Raw genomic sequence first — 25,146 nt, forward strand, 5'->3', positions numbered from 1 at the left:
TTATATTCTGATTACAATAAATTTCGTGACTCACTCACATTCTTGCGTAAATCAAAAAATATCTAATACTTTCTTTTGATCTCCTACTATTTGTATAGAATAAAAAAAACTATTTTAAATGAAGTTTTTGGAAAAGAAATCATACCAAAACAGGTGTATGAATTATAAGATTTATTTAGGGATTGGAACCCAGACGTTTTTACATCCGGAGCTGCATTTTCTCTGATAGAGTACGTCAAAATCGTACTCGGTATTCAGCCAATCATATAACTTGAAATGCCCTTACAATCTAAAACGACGCTACTGTTTTTTTTTTTAGAAAACTTAAAAATTACATTAGATGTACTGTTGTATATACATCTATATACCGTATGTATGTATGTAATACTTACGAATGATTCAATGTAAGGTTACGTAAATTCAAGTGGAATTCTGAGCGTAATTTTCCCATGACGTAATTTTATTTGAGATATGACAGAGCACTTGTGGGAGGTGTCGAAATAGCGAGCTTCTGTAAGCAAAATTAAAAAGTTGGGTTAGGTCAAGGCAAACAGGGTAGTTAATCCAAAAGTGAAGAGAAGGAAAAACAAACAAAAATTCAAGTATTAGGTGCGCAACTAAGTTCCCGCTGTTTGTCAATAGATGCCGCCAGCAGAGTGTGCTAGTCGATTCTAACATAACCTAAACGTCATAAACAAAGCTTAGACATATGGTAAACAAACTGCTTCGACACATTAGTGATCTTGTTTTTGTGTCATATACTTTTGGTTTTGTGAAATTGTCTGATTTTGTGCCGTATAATAGTCATTTGCGGGAAGTGTTGAATTTCCTCTTTCAATCGAAGAAAAAACGGCGGCTGAAGTGCATCGTCAGCTACAAAAAGTTTATGCAGATGCTGCTTTAAGTAAAACAATGTGCCGAGATTGGTTCCGTCGCTTCAAAGACGGTGATTTTATTGTTGACGACTGTCCGTGTGAAAGAAGGCCAAACATTTTCGAAGACGCTGAATTGGAGGCATTGCTTAATGAGGATCCGTGTCAAACGCAAGAAGAGTTTGCTTCCGAAACAGGGGACTTGGGTTCTTTATGAGTTAAAACCAAGGGATGTTGAACGTCGTTTTTTCGCCTGTTAACAACTGCTCCAGCGGCAAAAAAGGAAGGGGTTTCTTCATCGCATCGTGACGGCTGATATGAAAAATGGATTCATTACAGCAATCCAAAAAAACGAAAGTCATGAGGACTGCCCGGTCATGCTTCTACGTCGTCGCCTCGCCCGAATATTCACGCTGCGAAGGTTATGCTATGTATTTGGTGGGGCCAAGTAGGTGTTATTTATTATGAACTGTTAAAACCAATTACTGGGGATCGGTATCGACTTCCAATGATGTGATTGAGCCGATCACTGCGCGAAAAGCGGACGCAATACGCGGAGAGGCATGAAAAAGTGATTCTACAGCATGACAACGCTCGGCCTCGCGTTGCCAAACTCGTTAAAACCTACCTGGAAACACGGAAATGGGAAATCCTACCTCACCCGCCATGTTCTCTAGATATTGCGCCGTCCGATTATCACCTGTTCCGATCGATGGCACATGGTCTAGCTGACCAGCAGTTCCATTCATATGAAGACATCAAAAAATGGCTTGATCCGTGGATAGAACAGTTTTACCGCGACGGTACACGAGATCTACCAGAAAGATGGGGAAAAGTAGTAGCCAGCGATGGGCAATATTTTCAATGGTTCACTTGTAACCATTTTTTCAGAATAAAGTTGTATTTTCATAAAAAAAAACAGCGAGATCTTTGTTGCGCACCTAATAAAACTCTAAAAATACGTTGGCTCAATCGCTGACTCTGTCAAATACACAGCAAATCGAATTAAGTCACCGCCATATGATCAAACTTATCTATCAACCATTTGTAGAATTTTTCGTCTTAATATAACTGTTGTTCTTATTCTTGATTGAAATTTAACCAGGTTTGTGTTAGTCTTTGCCTCTTTTTTTTATATTGATCCCCTTCCCTATGTTGTTGTTGTTGTAGCAACATAAACATTCTCCATACTTACATACGGGGAATGCTGCTGGAGTGACAGTCCTTGGCCGGATATAAATCCGGGTCGTTTCGGTAACGTAGAACCGACTGTCGTGGAAACGTCCTCTTCTCTATCTCTATCTTTGCCTCCATTCTATCCTGTTCTTTAGCTCAATTAATTAATTGTTTTCCCTTCTCCATTAAAATATCTTTCAAATGCTATCTAATTCTTTATATCTCAGAAATATAGTTCAGCTGCAAAATTATCGTAAAGAAAATATGTTGACCTATTTATATTTAAGGCAATAAGTGGACCAAATTTTATGAGACAATATTTTAACGACCCTTTGTTAAATTTACATAAACCAAAGTAATTTGTTTAAGGAAGTAAAGAGTTTTCAAGCAATTTGCAATTTTTTCTTTTGCTTCCTGGGTTTAGTGAGTGCAGCATTGGACGTATTAATGTGAATGGTTAATATGTAAAATGACCTATCTCCACCAAAATTATACAAAATTTAAAAAACGAAGAATATTTTCCCATAGAAATGGTCGAAAGATTTGCAAAGGATTTGAAAAAGTCTTTTCAAATACTTAAGCGCTCTAGCGCGACGAAAATTTCCACAAATCGCTCCACTGTGCGCCCGCTCGTACTTTGAATTGCGTGTTAGCTTTTCTGCTCTTTTTGCTCTCGCAGACATTCTGACGCTTTATTTACACAAATACATTCTTACGCCACTTTATCGGGAGCAAATTGAAGTGCAAAGTAAATAGAGTTGAATTGATCGGAGAATGACTTTACTTACAAAAAAGTTAATTAAAGCGAGACAGCGAAATGGTATGAGGCGGCATGAAAACAAAACCCTCATAAGCATTAACAATGTAAATATGGATTTAAAAAATCATAAAATGCAGTGTTGCTTATCAGAGAAATGCAACTGCAAAAACGAAGCAAATAAAAGCTGGTGCGTAACAGAAAGTGAAAGAACGTTGCTTGCGCGCTGAACCGGTGCGCTACGACATGCGCTCTATCACCGGCAGCAAAGCAAATTCGCGAGAATTGGGGAGAGCCGGTGGAGCAACTTGGTACGCAGCATGAGCGCATGCATAGCACTGGCTATACTAAATGGGTGCGTACACACGAACGAAAGGCAGTACGAGCAATCCGAGCAGACAGAGTGTAAGTGAATGAATTACACGGACGGCGAGTGGCAAGCGACGAGATGATAGCTGACAGTCATCGGCTAATTAAATTAATCCCATGAATGAGATTTGTTTAGCGGCGGCTATTGAAACAACACTAAACTCAGGTGGGCAGCAATAGGGGCAGCAGCAACAAAACTAGTATTTAGTGCGGCAAAGGCGGCCGAATGACGTATAGTACCTCTATTAGAGTGTATGCATGTGTGTTTTTTGTGTTGTGTATGTGCGCGAGGAATGTTAACAGCGGCTGCCGACACAGCAGAATGTAATATTCTCTATTCGTGTTTCGTTTTGTTTGCAGTTGTTGAGCATTCCACGAACAAAACGTGCAACTGAGTTTTGTTGTACAAAGCTGCGCGCACTTTTTGGTTGCGTAGAAGCTGATAATAAGACTTGGCACACCACCGAAAAGAGTGGTGCGGTAACTTACGCGACTATACGTAATACGCGTGCGACGCAAAGCATCGACCAATAATTTGGTGTACACAACGACGACGACGCCGACGACGACGACGAAAACAACGGTGGTAGCTGTGACCAACCTACCAGCAGCGCGTCACGAACCGCGAACAACGAACAATAACCGCCAGTAATAATAGTAACATCAGTGATAGCGGACGCATCAACAATAGCAAGTAACAACAACAACAACGCATCCCTCCAACCGCCGGTGCGTGCTCACTAGCACTCCACAATACGCAAGCGAGCAAGAGTAACCGAACGCCGCAAGTTTCAATCGACGGTGCGTAGAGCATTGCAATAGTAAAATGTGTCGCTGCTGTCAGAGGTGAGTACTCATACATACAGGTACATAGCAAACAACTGACCTGGCGTTCAAGCTGATACCTTTTTATACGCTTTCTTCCAATTTTCACGCTTGCGTGACACTAACCAACCATATATAATTTTTTATTTCTATAAATATGAATTTCTTTTTGCACAAAAAAAAAAAAAACACAACAATAACAATTTCATACCTACAAACATACAGTTGCTGGGAGGACTTCAAGTGGAACTGCTTTGAGGAGAGATTCTGCTACGATGAGTCAATAGGTGAGTTGCTAAAAAAAAAGAAAACAATAACAACAGATAAGCAATTGTAATTAAGAAATACCTTAAAGATACCAAAGGTTTTAATTCAAAAAGCGATTATACTCAACATTTATTCCCCTTCTTGCGACAAGTCATTACGAAATCCGTAATCAGACTGACTGGCAGCCGCTGTTGGTTGATGACATATTGGAGGTATTAACATAGGTAAATAAATGTGGAAATTATAGAAATTGCGATTAATGCAAGAAAGTATTTACATTGGAAGTGACAAAATGCTGTAGGGAAGTAATATCTGACGCATTAGTGTTTGAGCAATTAAAGTGTGCTAATAGCGACATATAGTGAAACCGCGCTAACAATAATTTAATAATATAATTTATAAAAATATGAGAATTCAATAAAATAACAAAAAATATAAAATAATAAAAATTCATTAAAATAACAAAAATTTAAGGAGATCAGTAGAAGATGAAAGTGCGTCAAGATTGTCTAAAATACAAAGTGATTTCAGTGCCATAACGTTTTTTCATAGTTCCTTTTACGAGTATATTTCAAAAAGGAATGTTCTCCTCACAATACACGAGCTGTGATTGCTATAGCAGCAACAACAAAACCGCTGAGTTCGTTAATTATTGTAATCGGAGGGGTCATTTGAGGGGTGGAGGTTAGTAGATTGAGCATTTTTCCCCCACGACAATCGGGTCTACCTACGTGACCGAAATGGCCCGACTTCATTCACCAGCGTTTCCTAAGAAAGCATGGGGAATATTTTATCTTGTTATAACAAAAACAAATTTCATTTGTAGTACTCGCAAAATGAAGATAAAAGTACCTGTTGCGATGCCCGGAGCGTATTCGGTATGTTGATGGAGTACCAATAGAATAAACAAATGAGTGCTAAAGGAAAATGTTATCCATAAGAGAAAAAAAACAGTGAAGAGCGTTTAGGACTATTACCAAGAAACGAAAAATTCTCGCAACAATTTCGGACTTGTGCAAAATTATGAATCCAATTTAAAGAATGTGAAAATTGGTTTTTAGTTGGATTCATTGAAATCTGAAAATAAAGTGAGTGGCAGATTGAAAAATTTTGGCTATATATTTTTTTAAATTAATTTGAATTTTGTTTTTAAGAAATTATATTTCATTCTACGACAAAAACCACATACATCCAAGTTTCAAACTTTGTGCAAATTTTTTAAATGTTCATTAAAATGTCACACATTTTATTCAAAACCCCTTAACTGGGGAAAAGAATTCCTTTATTTTTGCGTAAAATAATTTGTGCAAATGGTTAAAAACTGATTTATGGTCGATCTTTAGCTACTGATTACTAACACGCCGGCAAACTGCGATTATTTCTGTGATTTTATCTCAAATATTACTTATCTTTAACATCAAAAATGCCTTAACGGAATCGACGAAATGTGTGACAGTATCCGTACCATAAACACCATTCACAATTTCCGCTTGCATGGCCTGGATTGCATTTTCGCCTTTATCAAAGAACAACTGTAAAATGTAAGGAAATTTCTCTTTGTTGACTTCCATTGTAACTCAAAACTGAATGGAACAAAAGAAGTTGTTAGTGTGAAATGTCACCTTGACAGCGAGCAGAAACTTTAAATTGTTTGTTCGATACTTGACGAGATATCGATCACTACAGCCATCTACCCAGAAAATAATGCATTTATACAATTTTAGGGTGTGTAGTCTTATAGTCCATTTAATTCTGGTATAATAAAGTGCCAGTTTTAAATGGCTTAAAATTCGCGCTGATGTTTCCCGGCATTGCATTTTTCTCCATATAACGAAAGCATCAAGACATTTTTGGTATTGTAGAAACTGCGTAGCACCGTAAGGAGAAAAAATTATCATCGAGAAATTTGAGTCACCTCAAACATACTTTATGGTATTAAAATTTAAGGGGCTATATGTTAAAAAATTTCAAATTTGTTTCTGATTAAAAAGTTTGCAATTTTGATGGAAATTTGTCGAATTTTTATAAGTCTCATACAAAATAATTAAATTAAAAATAATAAAATTGCGAAATTATAAAATTATAAAATTGAAAACAAAAAATTAAAATTATAAAAAAAATATAGAAGAATAAAATTAAAATATAATAAAATAAAGAAATTATAAAATTAAAAAAAAAAATAATATTATTGTAAATATAAATATAAAATATTTAAAATAAATTTATTTCAAAGGTAATGAAATTAATATATAATAAAATTAAAAAAAAAAAAACAATTTAAATTAAAAAAATAAAAAGGTTAATACATTTTTTTTTTTAAATAATAGTATTAAGAAATCATAAAATTTAAAAAAAAATTTTAAATATGAAAACAAACATAAAATATAATAATAAAATTAATAAATAATAACATTAAGAAATTACAAAATTGAAAAAAAAAGAAATTAAAATTATAAAAATTAATATAAAATAATAAAATTAAAAAATAATAAAATAAAATTATATAAAATTAAGAAATTATAAAATTAAAAAAAAAATATTTAAAAATAAATCTAAATTAATAAACTTAAAAATTTTAAAAAATAATAAATTTAAAAAATAATAAAATTAAAAAATAATTAAATTAGAAAAATTATAAAAAGGTTAAAAGAGTACTATTATTTTTAAATAAATTTATTTAAAAAATAATAAAATTAAAAAACTATACAATTGAAAAAAGATTTAAATTATAAAAATAAGATAATAATTTTAAAAAATACTAAAATTAAACTATAATAATTTCGAGAATTTCACAGCATTGCTGATCGGAGGTGGCGAGTGGAAACTATTTGCGTTACGACCAGACAAATCTGGCCATCCTACAATCTGAAACAGACAAAAACCCTTATAAGTCTTTCGAAACACGAACTAAGGCATATAATATCTCTTATCACCGGCCACTGCCTTTTGGGCACTCACGCACGTCGGCTCGGGGTTCCTCAAAACGACCTGTGCAGATACTGCGAGGACGAAGATGAGGAAGTATCGAGCAGACATTTGCTGTGCAGTTGTCCCGGTCTAGCCAGAAGTCGACTCGCTCTTCTTGGCTCTCCAACAATTGACAATCTTTCAGGACTCTCGAACCTGAAAATCGAGTCTCTCATCAAATTCTCGAAACGAATTAACATCTTTGACCAAAATCTCGGTTAGGTGGGCAAATCATATAACATAATGAGCTCTAGGGCAACACCACGGACCCAACTTGCGGTCTATGTGGCACTCCGATGAGGGGTCACCCTTAAACCAACCAACCAACCAACTATAATAATATTAAGAAATTATAAAACTATAAAAATAAATATAAAATTATAAAAATAAATCTAAAATCATAAAGTTAAAAATTAAAAAAAATAATAAAATTAAAAATTTTAAAATAAAATTAAAAAATAAGATTAAAAGGTTAAAAACTTAACCTAAAAAGGTTAAAAAATATTTATTTAAAATAAATTCATTTAAAAAATAATAAGATTAAAAAATTTGAAATTTTGTAGAAATTTGTCGAATTTTTTTAAGTCTTATACAAAGTTGAAAACTTGGATTAATGTGGCCTTTGTTATAGAATCTTTATAAAAAAAACTGAAATTAAAAAATAGTAAAATAGTGTAAAATAGTAAAATTAAAAAATAAAGAGTTCAAAAAATAATACAATAGAATTTAAAAGCAATAAAATTAAACGACAATAAAAGTTCGAAACTTGGATTAATAGAATAATTATTAAAGAACCTTTATAAAAAATATTATAATAAAATTAAAAAATATTTAATAAATTTAAAAAATGATAAAACTAATAAGTAATAAAATTAAAAGCCAATCAAATTTCGAAACTTGGATTAATTTGCCTTTATTATAGATTTATTATAGAATCTTTATAAAAAAATAATAAAATGAAATATATTATTATAAAATTAAAAAGTAATAATAAAAACATTCGAAAATATTAGTCAAACTCACTCACTTTTTATTGATACTGACTTCGAGACCTAGATCTAACCTAACTTTTCTCATGCAGCTGGTAAAGATGCTCGAAAAAGCATTTTAGAACGAAATTTTACGACAACTCGCAGGGAAAAAGACGACAAAGTCTGTAAAGACAAGCAAAATCCAGCAATGAAAAACGCAGACGCCCGACGGTAAAAGTGCCAGTAAAAAATCTATCTGTAGCTCGATGAGCAAAGATTCTGCTCTATAGAAGTCGAATTGGGCCTGATAATGCGGCATAAAATGGCATATTCGAAAAATGTTTTTTAGAAAACTTACTGAACTGCGGATAAGTAATAGCGAATGCTGCGGAACTTTAGCTATACGCGCTTTGCGAAGATCTCGATAGTCAGAGAGTCCGATAAAGTTAAGAGAGTTAAATGGCTGAAACAACAGTCCTTGTTAAAACCTAGACATAGATGTACGTAGAATCGACTGTAAAGAGATCCCTTCATTTTGACTTCACAGAACTTTCCCTGACTATTATGTCTAAATCTATTTTTAGGGTAAACTAGCCCATTGCAGATCGTGTTAGTTTTAGTAGCGGAAGATATAGTTTCGATATTTGTTGTTACTATCAGCTGATAGGTGAAAATACTAACAATCAATTCAAATCTCTTAGCGTCAAACCTAAATTATCAAAAAATTTACAGGTGCAGATATAACGTTTTTCTAGACAAGTTAGCACGATTTAACCCTACTCATCCTGCATAAAATCACACTTTCCTAATGTAGGTCCCGAAATTGGAAAACAGGAAGAGATAACCTTACCCATTTATCTATTTATTCCTGTCTGTACAAAAAGGCAAGAACGGATTTGCTTTATAGCCTAATGATTTCAGTTGAAAAGCAAGAAGTATCCCCACGTAAGAAAAAGAATTCCCGTATACGTCAAACGAGGTCGATAATTCGGCAATTTTATAAAAATGAATCGTCCAAAAGTTCTAGTTTTTCGGTGTAGCAAAGTGTACATAAACGTACGACGTACAATATTTTATATTGTATTTAAATATAAAAGATTAAACTTTAACTCAGTCAAGTTCATGTTAAACCGGCTTTACTGTGTCAATAATTTGTTTTGTTAATACAACTTCAGTCACATAATGATTTAAGTGCAAAAAGTCGGCATACAATTACTGCTAAAAATATAATATTACATTTCTCCAACAACAAATGCCAACAACAAAGGCTATAATTGTGTTTTTTGAGCACAAGCATTTATTTTGTAAAGTTGGATCGATGAATCACCGTAACGCAATGAGTAAATGTAAGATTTTTGCTGCATAATGATTACTATTGTTGTTTGTATTTAGTGTTAACCGTTTGCGATTACTGATTAAGTATTTACTTACGTAAATATATCGTGAGAATGTTAAGCAAACAAGATTTGTAATGACTTGTACGTGTTGTGGAATATAAGTACGTGTAGTTGATTGAGTTTCACCGAACAGATCAACGTGAATAATGCGAGTGTTTGCTTTAGAAAATACACACCTTGGTACATACATATATACTTATGCACATGTGTAGTATGGTAGAAGCATGCAATGCCGGCAAAATTACGATTGTGATTTGATAAATCGACATTTGACAAATATGTGGAAGTTACTGATTACTTGTAATTAATTACAATATAAAGTAATGATTGTAAAGTAATCATTATTTTGTAATCATGACAATATTTTTTTTTATTTCTGATTGCATGATTTTATGTATTCAGTTAAAGGTAATGATTGTAAAGTAATCATTATCGTGTAATCATTACATTTTTTATTTATAATTGCATCATTGCCCGTTTATGTGTAATCAATTATTAAGTAATGATTGTAAAGCGATCATTATCGTGTAATCATTACAATATTTTTTTTATTTCTGATTACATGAATACACTGATTGATCAATTATAAAATAATGGTTATATTGTAATCATTATTATGTAATTTTTTTTCTAATTGCATGATTGTACTGTTTATATATAATCAGTTAAAAGTAATGTTTGTAAAGTAATCATTATTTGTAATCATTACAATATTTGTATTTATTTCTGATTGCATGGATACACTGATTGATCAGTTATAAAATAATGGTTTTATTGTAATGATGATTATGCAATGTTTTTCTAATTGCATGGTTGTACTGCTTATATGTAATCAGTTAAAAGTAAGAGAGTAATGATTATAAGTAATCATTATCATATAAACATTCAAAAATATATTTTTTTATTTCTAATTGCCTTATTAACCTGATTATATGTAATAAATTGTAAAGTAATGGTTATAAAGTAATAATTACAATGTAATCAGTACTATATTTTTTTTTAATTTTTGATTGCATGCATACACTGATTAATCCATTATAAAATAATAAATAGTAAAACGATTATTATTTATCTTTATTATGTAATCATTACGCGTTTTTTCACTATTTGTTCTTTGATATGTAATTAAAATTTTAGTATTACATTCTTTGTTAATGCTGTTGCCATTAATTTTATTTACATTATCGCATTTTTAATACACTGTAATCAATTATTCAGTGATAATGATTCCTTTGTAATGCACTACTTCATGATTGATATTGTAATCAGTAACTTAACAATTACAATTGCTTTGTAATCACAACAAAAACTGCTCTAATTACATTTAATGATTGCATTCCTCAAATTCTGATTACAAAGTAATCAGAATGTAATCATAATCAAATGAATGATTTCATCAAATGCATGCCAACTTTTTGATTTTCTTTTACTCATTTCAGCCAACTACAATCCTGACGAGGATATGGACTATGTGACCATGCAGAAGAATGGCAGTGCACTGAGTCATATCCAGGTTTCGGATAACAACAATTTGATGGTGCCCATCATTAATCAACCAGTGCGACGGAGTAATTCCGGCCTTATAAGGTACATATGCCACACACATTTTGAGGTGGAGCTTTTGAATGTAAATTAAAAAAAAAAAACTCTTACCAAGCCCCACATCCAGTCATAAACATATCTGTGCCCCTTTTTTTGTGTTCTCAATGGGCAAAAAAAAACAAAAAAACAGAAAATACTTTACATTTAGCTTTGATTTGCTGTACTATTTGCGGGAGTGTAGAAGATAACGAAATTTGTTCGCATGTTTTTATGGTTAGGAGTTGTCGGAGAAGCGTTTTTTACGCAGGGCTTCTGTGGAAGAAAAGTTCGCGGAACTTATGTGACCTTTTTTCGTTTCAATAAGCATTAGGATTAGTAAGCATTCCTTCAAGTTAAAAATCTATATTTTTCATAAAAATTAACGAAAACTTTTGTGAAAGTTTCCGCTGGCAAATTGTGCGCATTAGAAATTCGAAAAGGCCGTGCAAAAATAAAAACTACTTAATTGTTTAGGGTAAACCATTTTTAATTTTCGACAAAGTCTCTCACTTCTCACATATGTTGATCCCTTCCGAATAATAGAATTGGTCCAAGTCTGAAAAATAGCCATTCGTTTCGGCAATCACCTCTTCGTTTGAATAAAATCTTTTTCTCGCCAGTCATTTCTTCGAGTTGGGTAATAAATAATAGTTCGAGGAATCCTAGAAAGCAAAGTCTAGGGAATAGAGAGGTTGTGAAATGAATTGTAAACCTCATTTCCATTAATTTTGCGACCACAACTGCTGAGGCGTGAGCTGGTGCATGGGCGAGACGGAAAAGGAAAATCACTCGCCTTCATCTGCTATTACTTTTTTCTTTTTGGTGTTTTATCGAGATTTGAACCTACGTTCTCTCTGAATTCCGAATGGTAGTCACGCACCAACCCATTCGGCTACGGCGGCCGCCGAATACCAAATGCAAAAAAGAGACCAATCTGGTTGAAACTTGGTGTGTGTTATTCCAAGACATTCTGCTAACTAAACATAACCTCGATATGCGCCAGTAGTGCCACCTCTCTGATTTTTCAACGATCATCGTTTTTGATATGAAGCGCACTTCACGCGCTTAATTCACTCTCACTGTAATTCACGAAGTGTTTGCTAATAGGAAGCACTAAAAGGTAGAGAAACTCGCTTGGCGGCTCGAGGGTTTTCGCGAGCTATTCGAACAACTTCGAAGAAGCGCGTCAGTTATCTGATATTTAATGGTCAAGCTGACGTAAATTAGAACAAAACAGTGTGGCCAAGTCTTTCCACATTTGGTATTTTCAACGCGCAGGAAGTTTTACCTCTTTCCTGCTACCACCGCAGGGTGCCGCATCGAATACTTCAGAGCTCGATCCTTTGAAACATTTTGCATGAACTTGAGGCAGTTAGCAGCTGCATTTTAGTTTACTCTTAAACTATATAAACATTTTAGTTTTACTTTAAACTGTCTTAAAAAAATACTGACATTGTCAACAAATGCGGATATTGCGGTTGTCGGAGGGAGCTTTAAAATCGACAAAAGGTTGGTACTTTCTCGACTTTCCTTCAGTATTCTACACGCATTACAGTATAGTGGCCGATAATGCTATAGGTATATCTGGCTGATCTGTATAGATCTCACATAGGTGCGTAGTGCTACCAGTATTGTTGGAGTCGTGCTAAACATAGTTCGTGATACATATCTTGGAGAGTTTTAAGAAAGAGTTTAAATTTTTGCCAGCAGTAGCCTTAGCCTTCAGAGACAAAAAGTATACCGATCCCAGGCAGTTGTAACGAGTTCTGCTTAGAGCAGGACCGTGGCAAAGGAGCTGTTCTAACGTACCCTTTTATTCTGCGCATAAGTTAAACGCGTCGTTCTGGACCAACCCCATTTTAGCTGCGTACTATGGAGTAAGACAATGCCTCGTCAGTGCTCCAACCAATATTTTACATTCCTTCCGTGGAACCGTGGAAGTGATAATATAAAGTTGGTGGTTTTCGGTCGAGGCTTGTCATATAGACTTAGCTTCCAGAATTAGTTCATCATCTAGTTCAGTCTTCATTATTCCGAACTGACTCTTCAAAACTGAGAGTGAGGGATATTTGTGCGACGTACTCATGCCAGGCAAGTGGAAGTGCCTTAGCAAGCTCGTCAACTCTCTCTTTTCTCTCTATTCCCTTGTGCCCTAGTACCCAGTAAATTGTGACCTGTCTAATCTCGTAGAGCTCGCCCATTTTGGATCTACAGTGTGGCACGCATGCCGAGCTAGTAGTTATAGCCATTATTGCTTTAATAGCAGCTTGACTATCGTTGAAGATGTTTGTGCGAGTATCGAGAATACTTTAACCTTCCCGATAATTTTTCAGTGTCAAAGTTAAACAAAACTCTTATTAAAATAAAATTTTAAAGCTTTCTTCAAACGTTATTTGCCCATTGGGGTCAATAGTACCTACATTTTTAGCCAAATCAAACTAATTTAATTTTAATTTTTATTTTTTTTTTTGTTTTCAAACCTTTTTGCCTTTCCAGTAATGCGAAGATACACGAAGAAGACTATCGTCGTGAAACACAAACCAACGTGCCAATGTTGGGACCCGAAATATTGGCTGTTTTTGCAAACTCACAAATATTCCAAGATCATCAACCGACCAAATTGGTACGAATCAGCACGAAGACCTATCTGGCGGGCGTACATTCACCCAATAAAGAGATGCCGACAACGCCGCGTGAATCCGAGCAAGATCGGCTAATACGGCGATTGGAAGGTAATAACAACAACAACAACCACACCAGTTACAACAACAATCATGATGATGACGATGATGATGGTGGGCTGCACGCACAACCACATCATCCGCTACGACGCCCTTCGCGCAAGAATAGTAATGGTAGTGGCACACATGTAGTTGGCGGTGGTGGTGGTGGTAGTAGTAGTAGTAGTAGTACTCCTGCTGGCCATCACAAGGTTAAGTTTTATCTAGACTGATTATAAAAAAAGCAAAAACAAAACAACAGAAAAATAACAGAACAGAAACAGAACGAATATGTAGAGTTGAGCTAACCGAAGCTTAACAGCGCGATTCGGCAGCGATTGGTGTAGTGTATACAAATACATACATATATTTTTGCGCACTAATACCAGTGCAATGCAATTTACAACTAGGAATTGGAGTTGGAGTTGCCATGTATTTAAAAAGTTGATAAGTCTTTTTGTGCGTAATATTTTTTGTACTTAACAAATTACCTGCCACAACTTATACACACACACACATATATATACATAGCTACATATGGTACACACGCAAGTGTATGGAATTACAAGCTTACTTATATATGTATCTACGTAGCCATAGTATTACGGTTTTGTATTTACTAGTTTGTATGTATGTATGTACGTTTTTTTTACTATAAAGAGTATTATTATTATTATTATTACTTTTATTATTATTTTTATTATTAATATGCAGTTATTTATATATGAAGCAAGCATAAATATGCATGTAATTGTGGTTTTAGCACGCTGTAACTGATTATATGTAAGTAGGCTGTAGTTGCGCAAACATGGGTGGCTGCTCTTAATTGGCAAGGAGGCACGTAAACAGTCTGTTCGAAATGTGTGAAACTTTGTTGCCAAATACGTCGGCCGGCCATGGATAGGCTCGCATATTTGCGTATTCAGTGGGCGTACATACGCGTATGTATGGATGTATGTATTTGTGCGCTCGGTGCGACAATAAGTCAAATGGATACTTAAAAAGTAGTATTAAGTAAGACTAAGCAATAATTAAGTTTGTTTTGAAAAAATAATAAAATAATTTAATGGCTTCCTGTGATTGCTGCAATGAATGAATGAAAAATTGTATCATCACGGGTTGTGCGAAAGTGGAGTTGGAATTTAACGATTTCATAGATTGTTTGTTTTTATACTCATTTATTGATACTGCAGTAAAATCTGTGTGAGCTGGAATCTGAATTCACGTTTATTGAGATTTTCCGATGTAACCGGGAGCGGCTGCTTTGCTTGAAAGCAGAGGCAATATTGGAATTCCTATGGCTACTTGCAAATTAAAGATAAAAAATAATATTCTTCAAGAGGCCAATAACTCATGGAGAGAAGAAAATATGTGTTTTACAACCAGGACTTGGGGATCTCTGGCGCTCTGGTTGAGTTCATCAAAAACATGCTCTTGAGCAGATTTGTGATCGCAACCCTAGGTACCTCAAAGATCAAGAAACAAGTTAGCAGAGGAACACCTCAAGGCGGTGTGCTGTCCACTCTCCTATGGGTGCTGGCATTAAACTTCTTGCTAAAGAGCCTAGAGAAGAGAGGATAACACGTCGTAGCATATGCGGATGATGTTGCAATGGGAGTAAGAGGGAAATTTCCCAATACACTTCGAGAAGTCATGCAAGATTTACTAAACATGGTTGAAAACTGGTCAAAAGCAAATGGGCTAAGTGTCAACCCCCCCCAATACAACTGAACTCATCCTATTTACAAGGAAACATAAAATTCCAAATATAGCTCCCCCGACTCTAGGTGGAACGGCACTGTCATTTAGTGATGAGACCCGCTACTTAGGTCTAATACTAGACAGAAAACTAAGTTGGAAGGCAAATGTCGAAGATAGAGTAAAAAGAGTGACAATAGCTCTCTACCCTTGTAAACAGCTGATAGGACTAAGTTGGAGTCTTTCCCCATCTATCGTATATCGGCTTTACACAGACCAATCCTAACATACGGCATACTAGTACGGTGACCGACTTTAGATAAGTTATACATTAAAAGAACCATGGTACATGCGCAAAGAATGGCCAGTCTTTGCATCTGCGGAGCCCTTAGGACCACACCCACAGAGGCACTAAATATTATGCTTAACCTTTTACCAATAGAGCAATTCGGTAAGCAAACAGCTGCCAAAGCATTAGATTAAGAGAAATCGGCCTACTCAGAACGAACCAAAGAGGGCACTCTTCAATTTTAGAAAAATTCCCCTGCATGAGCCAGGAATTCTGTAAGACCAAGAATATCAACTTAAACAAATCTTTTGTCACAGTATTTCCTTCCAAAGAGGAATGGGATAACGGGCTTATTGGCCCTTATTATGAGCAACATTCGATCTTCGACTATAGTCGAAAGTGCTGATCGAACGAATTTTCATTTGGTATTATGGTGCTCATTCGTTGAAGAATAGGACTATTGTGAATTTCGATCGCTCGATGCATTTACAATAGATAATTTTTCTCAGCTGATACAGCAAATCAAAATAAAAGAAAAACCGATTGTGTTGAAATTCTTTGCTAACAACAATTTTAAAAGTTAAAAAAAAGTATTTTTTGTGAAAATGGAGTACAACGGAGTTGTGGTTCGACGATTCAACGCTCGATGAAAGATTAGTGGAACTAGCTAGATGTAGAAAACAGCTGAGGGGCGCATCCAACCCCCTTGAAATGGCTTCCACTGAGTAAGTTTAGTATTTTCAAAATGTGTTGACGTACATAATATTACAGAAATTTCCTTACAGTTTTTTAAAGAACTTTAGATTATCTAAAGAGCCGTTTATGAACCTACTGTCCAGTACAAAAAACCAGTTGCAGCAGTGCACCCGAGCCAAGAGCTCTTCACTATTCTCCAAAAAAAGCAACACAAATTATTAATGTGTGTGCAGCTTTGCACAACATTTGCTTGTTTTAAAATGTTCAACTTCCGGATGAAGAGTTATCCGATGAGACCCTCAACGATGATGCTGAAGATATTCAAGTGGAGCCAAATAACGGAGAAGCAGAAAACATAAGAAATGAAATTCTTAGAATATTATAGAAAAATCTAAAAAGTATTAAATAGAAACCTTTATGCCACAGTTTCTGTTTTATTTTTGTTATACATTTTCTTTATTCAATTATTCGTCATTCGAAAAAAATATGTATTTCAGTTCCTCTACGTATTTCAGCCCATACCTGCCAAGGGAAAATAATAAAAAAATAAAAATGTATTTCTACAAACATCACAAAAAAAAACATTATTAACCTTAATCCATTTTGTTGCCGTTCTAACTGGTGGTCCCAAGCAATTCAGCTCCGTTGTAAATTCCTCGCAAAATATTAACATATTCCTGCATAATATTAACAAAATTAGTATATATTTATTATTTGGTTACTATAAAACAATAAATAATCGCAAACAACTTACATTTTAACAAGTTTTCCCACAATACGCTACACAGTCGAAAGCAAAATTGCATTCGACTCTAAATTCGGTATACAATGAAAATTTCGACAGCGTTGCACCGCTCATAATACCAAATTGACATTCGATTTTCGATCTTCGACAACCAACGAATATCCAAGATCGAATGCAACTCATAATAGGGGCCATTGTTAAGAAAAATGTTATAAACATCTACACAGATGGCTCAAAACTAGACAACAAAGTAGGTGGAGGGGTTTACTCCGATAAACTCGGAGTATGCCAATCATTTCGCTTACCTGATCATTGCAGTGTATTTCAGCCGGAAGTCAGTGCCATAAAAGGGGGACTTATGGTAATAAAAACGAGAGTATTATCCACAAATGAAGTCTTCATTTAGTCGGACAGTCAAGCGGCAGTAAAAGCGCTTCAATCTAAAACACACTCGTCAAAAACAGTTTTAGAATGTTTTAAACGTCTAAATGACGTATCTAAGTGCTACAAAGTGCACCCTATCTGGGTGCCAGGCCACAGGAACATTGCAGGAAACTGCAAGGGGAATGATTTTGCTCGAACCGGTACAACGCTCGATCTCAATCCGGATAAGGCGCTGATACCCATGCCTATAGCCCCTTGTAAATTACTTATAGACAGGGAAACCATCAAAAAGGTAAATACAAATTGGCAACACCTCACAATATGCGAACTAAGCAGACAGACATAGCCGAACTGGAACAGCGGTCGATCGAAGATCTTGTTAAGATTTAACAGAGAAGCTATAAGAAAAATGATAGGGGTATTAACTGGTCATTGTTTAATAGGTAGCCACGTAATACAGAAGAAGAGGAAACAGTCAGACACCTTTTATGTGAGTGTGAAGGCTTAGCTATGAGAAGGCTGCGCACTCTTGATACAGCATTTTTAACCGATGTAGCGGACATAGCCCATCTAAAACTAACGAAGCTCTGCTCGTTTATTAAAGTTACCGGATGGTTTGAAAAGGAACACGTAGGGTAAGGATATGCTCCAGTGGTATCACAATGAACCTGCGAAAGGTCTAAGTGTGTCTTTACGACAACCACCCAACCTACCTACCTACAACCAGGCTAATTTGGCCGCAAGTAGATAAGAAAAGATCAGCAGAATCGCTTAACACATTGACGTCCGGGAACGGCATTTCTCGTTTTCATTAAACATTTGTAGGTGATCGGGAACGAGAAATCTCGTCTCTTAGACTTACTCGGACTAAATAAAAAAATAATTCTTGAAATATTGATATTTGATTTCAAAAAGTTTTCGAAGTTTTATTACATGTCTCCCAAAGTAATTTTCAGGTTTTAAATCACCGGTCTGCTAGTAAACTTCAGCAAAATATTATCGGGCGGCAATGTGTTAACCTCTCAAGAGAGAACATTTCGAAGATCGTGGCTTGTGTCGCCGGCCATTGGCTTTTAGGTAGGCACTCTACGAGACTACGAAGAGGAGGAAACAGTAGAAGACTTGCGCTGTAGTTGACCAGCTTTTGATAGGAGTAGAACAAGATTGTTAGGAATCTTACTGAACTATTCGGTGTTGAGATAAAACCTAACCTACACTTCATAAGATAGTCTGATCGGCTCCATGGAAAGTAGACACTAAGGTTCCCGTGTTGCTCAGTGGCACCACAATGGACCTACATGGCCTAAGTGAGTTGGCTATTCTAAGCTGGCTGCCAGAAAGCCCTAAACCTCACCTAACCTAACCAGGAGCGGCTGTTCTCACTTGCAAGCACACGAGGACAGGATATCTGGCCCTTTTTATTTATTCTTTTTTTCCTTTATTTTATGTTAAGTTATAGCCTTATGCGTCCTTATGCGAGTTATGAAAAAAAAAATTTAATGGAGAATACTGAACTAATTTGTTATACAAATCTTGACCTCCTACAATCGTCCTCCTCTGATCGTCCTTGATCAAAAGATTTATAAGCAATTCTACCTAAAATCTAACTTTGATTGCAACCACTTCAACAGCCTTTGGCTACAATTTTCTACCGTTATAATTATAGCAGTAACTTTATAGCTTGCTTCCGACACTAATAGCTATCGCTATGAATTTTTATACACCGGTAATTAAGCGCACTAATCTCAGAAACCTTTTGGTTTTTTTGGATTATGACATTCTTCCTGCACCGAGCGATATGATCAGCACCGCAATTTCTATGATTTGATTTTAACTACGAGTAAGTAAATGCATGCATAAAGGCGGCCGCCGTAGCCGAGTGGTTTGGTGCGTGATCACCATTCGGAATTCACAGAGAGGTCGTTGGTTCGAATCTCGGTGAAAGCAAAATTAATAAAAACATTTTTCTAATAGCGGTCGCCCCTCGGCAGGCAATGGCAAACCTCCGAGTGTATTTCTGCCATGAAAAAGCTCCTCATAAAAATATATGCCGTTCGGAGTTGGCTTGAAACTGTAGGTCCCTCCATTTGTGGAACAACATCAACACGCGCACCACAAATAGGAGGAGGAGCTCGGCCAAACACCTAACAGAAGTGTACGCGCCAATTATTTATTTTTTTATTTTTAAGTAAATGCATGCAACATTCCATTTCTACAAATAAATCATCTTTGATTCGATCAAATTGATCCCGATTATAATCGCGATCCCGAAATCCAAAGTATAAATCCAGCTTCAGTTTTACTTTTCAAAGAAAATATTACTTTATGCCATTTAGAGAAACCAGTAACGCAGCTGACGTTGCTATTTCTCCACTTTCAACTATGAAAGTGATAGTTAAAATATAGACCCTGTTCGCAATCTGTTAGTCATCACCTAATCCCGATGATCCTATTTTATTTGTATTCGTCGTAAAAAGTCAAAAATGATTGAAAAAAACACATAAATCGTCTGTATCGTTTATGTATGCAATCTCACGTTCTCAGTTTGCTCGAGTTTTTTATGGCGGCGTCCCAGCCCAAAATAAGCACAAGACTTGCATATCTTTATTTTAAAATACTTTAATCGCAAAACTCGCTGACGTTGAACGATTTTTAAGTGCAAATTTATGGAATTTACCGCCTTATCTGTCATCTGATCAAATGTTAATTATAAATTAAAAAAAAAGCATAAAATTATAAATAAAATGACTTGGCACTGCATGTAAAGGGGCCTTCAATGTGGGTGTAACATAAGTTTTGTTGAGTGCAACCGCAGAAGCTGCAACGTTTGAAGTGGTCAAGAGGCTTTAACCTTGTAAGGGTGTGGGCCAATATCTTTAACTGAGACTGAGAAATTACAAATTGCTGTTAAGGCGTGAAATTGGTGATCTGGCTGATTTGGTTCAATTTGAACCATATTTTCGGTAAATCTACGATGCGCTTTTTGGCTGGCTCAGCAAAATTTGTAAAAAAATGGAGCGACCCAGAGTTTTAAGCCGACACCGAACTGCAGATATTTTTTATATTGAGCTTTTTTATGGTAGAAATAAAATGGGAAGTTTGTGATTGCCTGCCAAGGGGCGACTGCTATTAGAAAAAACAGGGAGATTCGTACCCACGCACTTCCGAATGGTAGTCACGTAGTCGGCTACGGCGGCCGCCTGTCTGCTGTTATGATTGTTATTACCAAAAAATGTAGTAAGGGCTCTTAGAGCTCTAATCAACGACTCGGCCGTTCTCGCGACAGTCTGTTCTATATTATTGGAGGCACCCGTGGGCCCCTTTATTTGAAGTTAGGTCAAGAACTGTCAACTTAGCAGCGCTCTCCAAATATTTATAGGGAGGGTTTGTGCTGTTACAATAGCAACAACAACCACCCATTCAGAATATCGGTAATAATCTACACTACGTAAAATACAACTTTAGTTCCATCGTGTCTGGGCGGTGATTATATTATTAAAAAAAATACATATAATAAAAAATAAGGCTCCGCTCAAAATATTGCGAAAAATATTATTTATGGTGCACTTTAGTTAAAAATCGATGCGAATTTGAATATTTAAAACTTTCAGTTACATGGTTTTTGTTCTAGAAAAACTTGAGTTTTTAGAAAAAACATTTAATAACAAAAATATTTATCAAAAAATAAAATCACCAAAAATCAGTGCAAGTTTTAAGACTTTTTAAGTTTGAACAATATCGCGTCAAAATTGAGTGGGCTATAAAAACTGCACCCCAGAATTCTGCTAAAAAATTTTACTACAATATAAAGTTAGAAATTTCGATGAGAATTGGTTGATTTTGTTTTTAATTTTGCTTTTGCTACTTTGAGTTGTATGGATTTTATTGAAGTAGAATTTAAATTTTTATAAAAAAAAATTTCGCAAAAAAAAAAAAATGTTTAACAAAAAAAAAAAAAAAAATTATAAAAAAAAAATGTTACCAAAAAATAAAATGATAAACAAATTTAATTATCAAAAACCAATGCAAGTTTTGAGATACTTTAAATCTGCACGTTATTACGTGAGAACCGAATGGGCCATAAATCCAACAATCCTACTAAAAATTTTTACTAGAAAGTTTTGTGAAAATTTGTTGAATATTTTTAAATTTTCCACTGATATTGAGTTGTATTGCTTTTATTGAAGTAGCATTTAAATTTTTATAAAAAAAAATTCACAAAAAAAAAATTTTAACAAAAAAAAAAGTTTAACAAAAAAAAATTTAACAAAAACATTTTTTTCAAAAAATAAAATTATCATATGTTAATGCAAGTTTTGAGATACTTTAAATTTGCACAATATTACGTCAAAATTTAATGGACAATAAAACTGCATACCCATAGTTTTTCTTAAAATTTTGATTAAAAAAGTTGAAACTGTGATGAAATATATATTATATGAATTTTTTTGAATTTTGCTTAAACTTTGAGTTGTATGATTTTTGTTCTAGAAGAACCTGAATTTTTATAAAAAAAAAATTTCACAAAAAAAAAAAAATTTTAGAAAAAAAAATTTAACAAAAACAATAAAAAAAAAATTTTTAGAAAAAAAAATTTAACAAAAACAATTTTTTCAAAAAATTAATCTATTAAAAATCAATGCAAGTTTTGAGACACTTTAAATTTGTATGACATAAAGTCAAAATGGAACGGGTTATAAAATTTGCATACCCAGAATTTTTTTTTTTTGACTAAAAAGTTTGAAATTTTGATGAAAATTTCTTGAATTTTTTTAAATTTTGCAAAAAATTTGAGTTGTGTGGTTAAAGTAGAATTCAAATTTTTATAAAAAAAATTTAACAAAAACAGTTTCAATTCAAAATATAAATTTATTAAAAATCAATGCGAATTTTGCGCCACTTTAAATATGCAAATATTACGTCAAAAAGGGAGGGGGCTATAAAACTGCATACCCAGAATTTATCTAAAAAGATTTCGATGAACATTTTTAAATTTTTTTAAATTCTACACAAACTTTGAGTTATATGGGGTTTATTTTAGTATAACCTGTACTTTTATAAACGAAATTAAAAAACAAATAAACAAGAAATTAAAAAAAAATTAATTAAAAATATAAATTAACAAAAATAAAATAAATAGTCGAAACTTGGCAAAATGGCGCTGTGCTGTAATTGTGATCACGCCTGTATATTACCGCAGCTAATTGAAAAGCAAATGAAACCTTCAAAGATATCCGATAAGAAGCTCAATTCATAGGTGGTGGTGCTGCGATAATTTTTTGTTTAGATTGTAGGTAGATATTTCAAAGAATAAGAAGAAAAGATGAGATAAGAGTAGTTCGAAGAGCTCATGACTGTGCCAATTCTGCTGAAACTAATAAATAAATAATTGCCCGTAGACTTCTGTTAGGTGTTTGGGCGAACTCATCCTCCTATTTATGGGCGCGTCTTGATGTTGTTCCATATATGGACGGGCCTACAGTTTTAAACCGACTCGGAATGGCAAATGGTTTTTTAAGAGGAGCTTTTTCATGGTAGATATACACTCGAAGGTTTGCCATTGCCAGGTGAGGGTTGACCGCTATTAGAAAAAGCTTTTTCTATTATTTGATATTCATGAACAGAGATTCGAACCTATACATTCCCGGATTGTAGTCACGCATTCGGCTATGACGGCCGCATAAGAGTATGTTATAAGAAGGCAAATGTGAAAAGATTTTTAAAGATGTGCTCTTTAGCAGACCGTTATTCGGCTCTCAGCAAATTTGATAAAATCAGTTAAGGGCTTACCCCATTTGCGATGTGTGGAAAAAAACGAGATTGTGCTGGTGATATATGAAAAAAATCAACCAATGACACTTCGTTGCCATATGAACAACGACTGATTGGACGAGTGTGTGAATATATGTGAAATGATCGTGCAGTATTCGGCTGCAGAATCTCTCAAGTAATTGTGGCAGCCGAATTTCCGCTCACAATTTTCTTTTTCACTATAGTTTAAGAGCAAATCTGGTAAATCTTTCATCCTAGCTAAATGTGAATTGTGTACGTTGAAACGCTTGAGTAAGAGAGCGTTTTAAAATCTCTTCGCACTTCCCCTGCAAATAAAGGGGAACATAAAACATTATGTTCCGGAATGATATTAGGTTGGAAAAAAATGCCTGAATGGAATTGACGAAAAAAAAATTGCACGTAATTAGCTTAACAAACAGTATCCGTACCGTAAGCACCATTCACAATTTCAACGGACTGGCTTGAAATTGAAATTTGAATTGAATCTGATAGCCATTATTTCAGCTTGAAATACGCTGAAGTGATCCGGCAACCGGAATGAGATGTTGGCAATCATTCCTTCGGAATGAAGGCCTCCGCCTACTTGATCATTTAGCTTGGAACCATTAGTATAGATGCTGATTCCGCTTTTATTGTCCAATACCCCATTGTCCCAATCTTCTCTCGTTGGGAAATTTGTGGTAAAGGATGTGTTTAAATGCAACTCCACTGAGCTACAAAATTCTGTCGTTTGATGTAGGAAGGGATATTCGTCTAGTATTCTTGCGAGACGTCTTCTGTTAGTGGCTAAGTTGGAAGATTCTCTTAACCTAAGTGCCGATTTCGCCGCCAGCTGTTTGCTGTAGGCCTCAATCGGTAATAGGTGCAGCATGACATTCATCGCTGCCATGGGCGTAGTCTTTAGTGCCCCGCTTATGCAGAGATTAGCACCCCTTTGAATACTTTCTAGGCATTTTTACTGTTGTTCTTTTCTCGAGTGTTGGCCACTAGACTAAGACACCGTATGTCATAATAGACCTTACCACTGCTGTATATAGCCAGAGATAGTTAGTCCCGTGAGTATTTTCCAGATTCTTTGGCAAATCTGTAAATATCCTCCAATTTTAGAGAACGAATAGTACTCATTCTCTCGACATCGGATCTCGGACAGCGGACTGGCTTACATTTTTGCCTTTATCGAAGAAAAACTGTGAAATGTACCGAATTTTCTCTTTGTTTACTTGCACTGTTCGCATCCTGTAACTCACAACTGAGTGAAACAAACAAAAAAAGAGCAAAAGAATTTTTTTAGTGTGAAATGTCGCCTTGACAACGAGCACAAACTTTAAATTGTTTGATCGATACTTTACGAGATAATGGATCAACCGAGGAAATAATGGATTTCTTTTTCCCTACAGTAATATTTTGACAAACGAATATATAAAAAAAAAATTAAATCAAGCATGCTTTCGCACTTCAATACAACATTTGCGTGCACCTATTTGAAAACCCTTTGTGTTTTTATTGGATTTAAATATTCTCAAAGTCAGCTGAGTAATTTTTGTTTGCCACTTTTCCTGATTATTCGCATATTGAACTGATTGAATTCAGTTTGTAATTTCTTAATCGTTGCTCGTAAATCAGTTCGGCTTGCCTATGC

At 34.8% G+C, this 25,146-nt stretch overlaps 1 protein-coding gene across 7 annotated transcripts in view; it reads left to right on the top strand.

Moving 5' to 3' along the window:
* The window catches only part of LOC128865096 (uncharacterized), a 102,664-nt gene that overhangs the window by 57,854 nt on the left and 19,664 nt on the right, over positions 1–25,146 (top strand). For 6 of the 7 annotated variants that reach the window (XM_054105060.1, XM_054105058.1, XM_054105061.1 and 3 more), the window contains 4 exons: positions 3,535–4,020; positions 4,225–4,286; positions 11,041–11,188; positions 13,679–13,914. In XM_054105060.1, the coding sequence (XP_053961035.1) occupies positions 4,001–4,020; positions 4,225–4,286; positions 11,041–11,188; positions 13,679–13,914 (466 nt within the window). In that variant the 5' untranslated portion in view covers positions 3,535–4,000. Of the gene's footprint in view, positions 1–3,184; positions 3,341–3,534; positions 4,021–4,224; positions 4,287–11,040; positions 11,189–13,678; positions 13,915–25,146 lie in introns of those variants that run through there. The other variant, XM_054105062.1, reaches the window with a different exon arrangement.

Source organism: Anastrepha ludens, chromosome 5 (assembly GCF_028408465.1).
Source record: "Anastrepha ludens isolate Willacy chromosome 5, idAnaLude1.1, whole genome shotgun sequence".
NCBI lineage: Eukaryota > Metazoa > Arthropoda > Insecta > Diptera > Tephritidae > Anastrepha > Anastrepha ludens.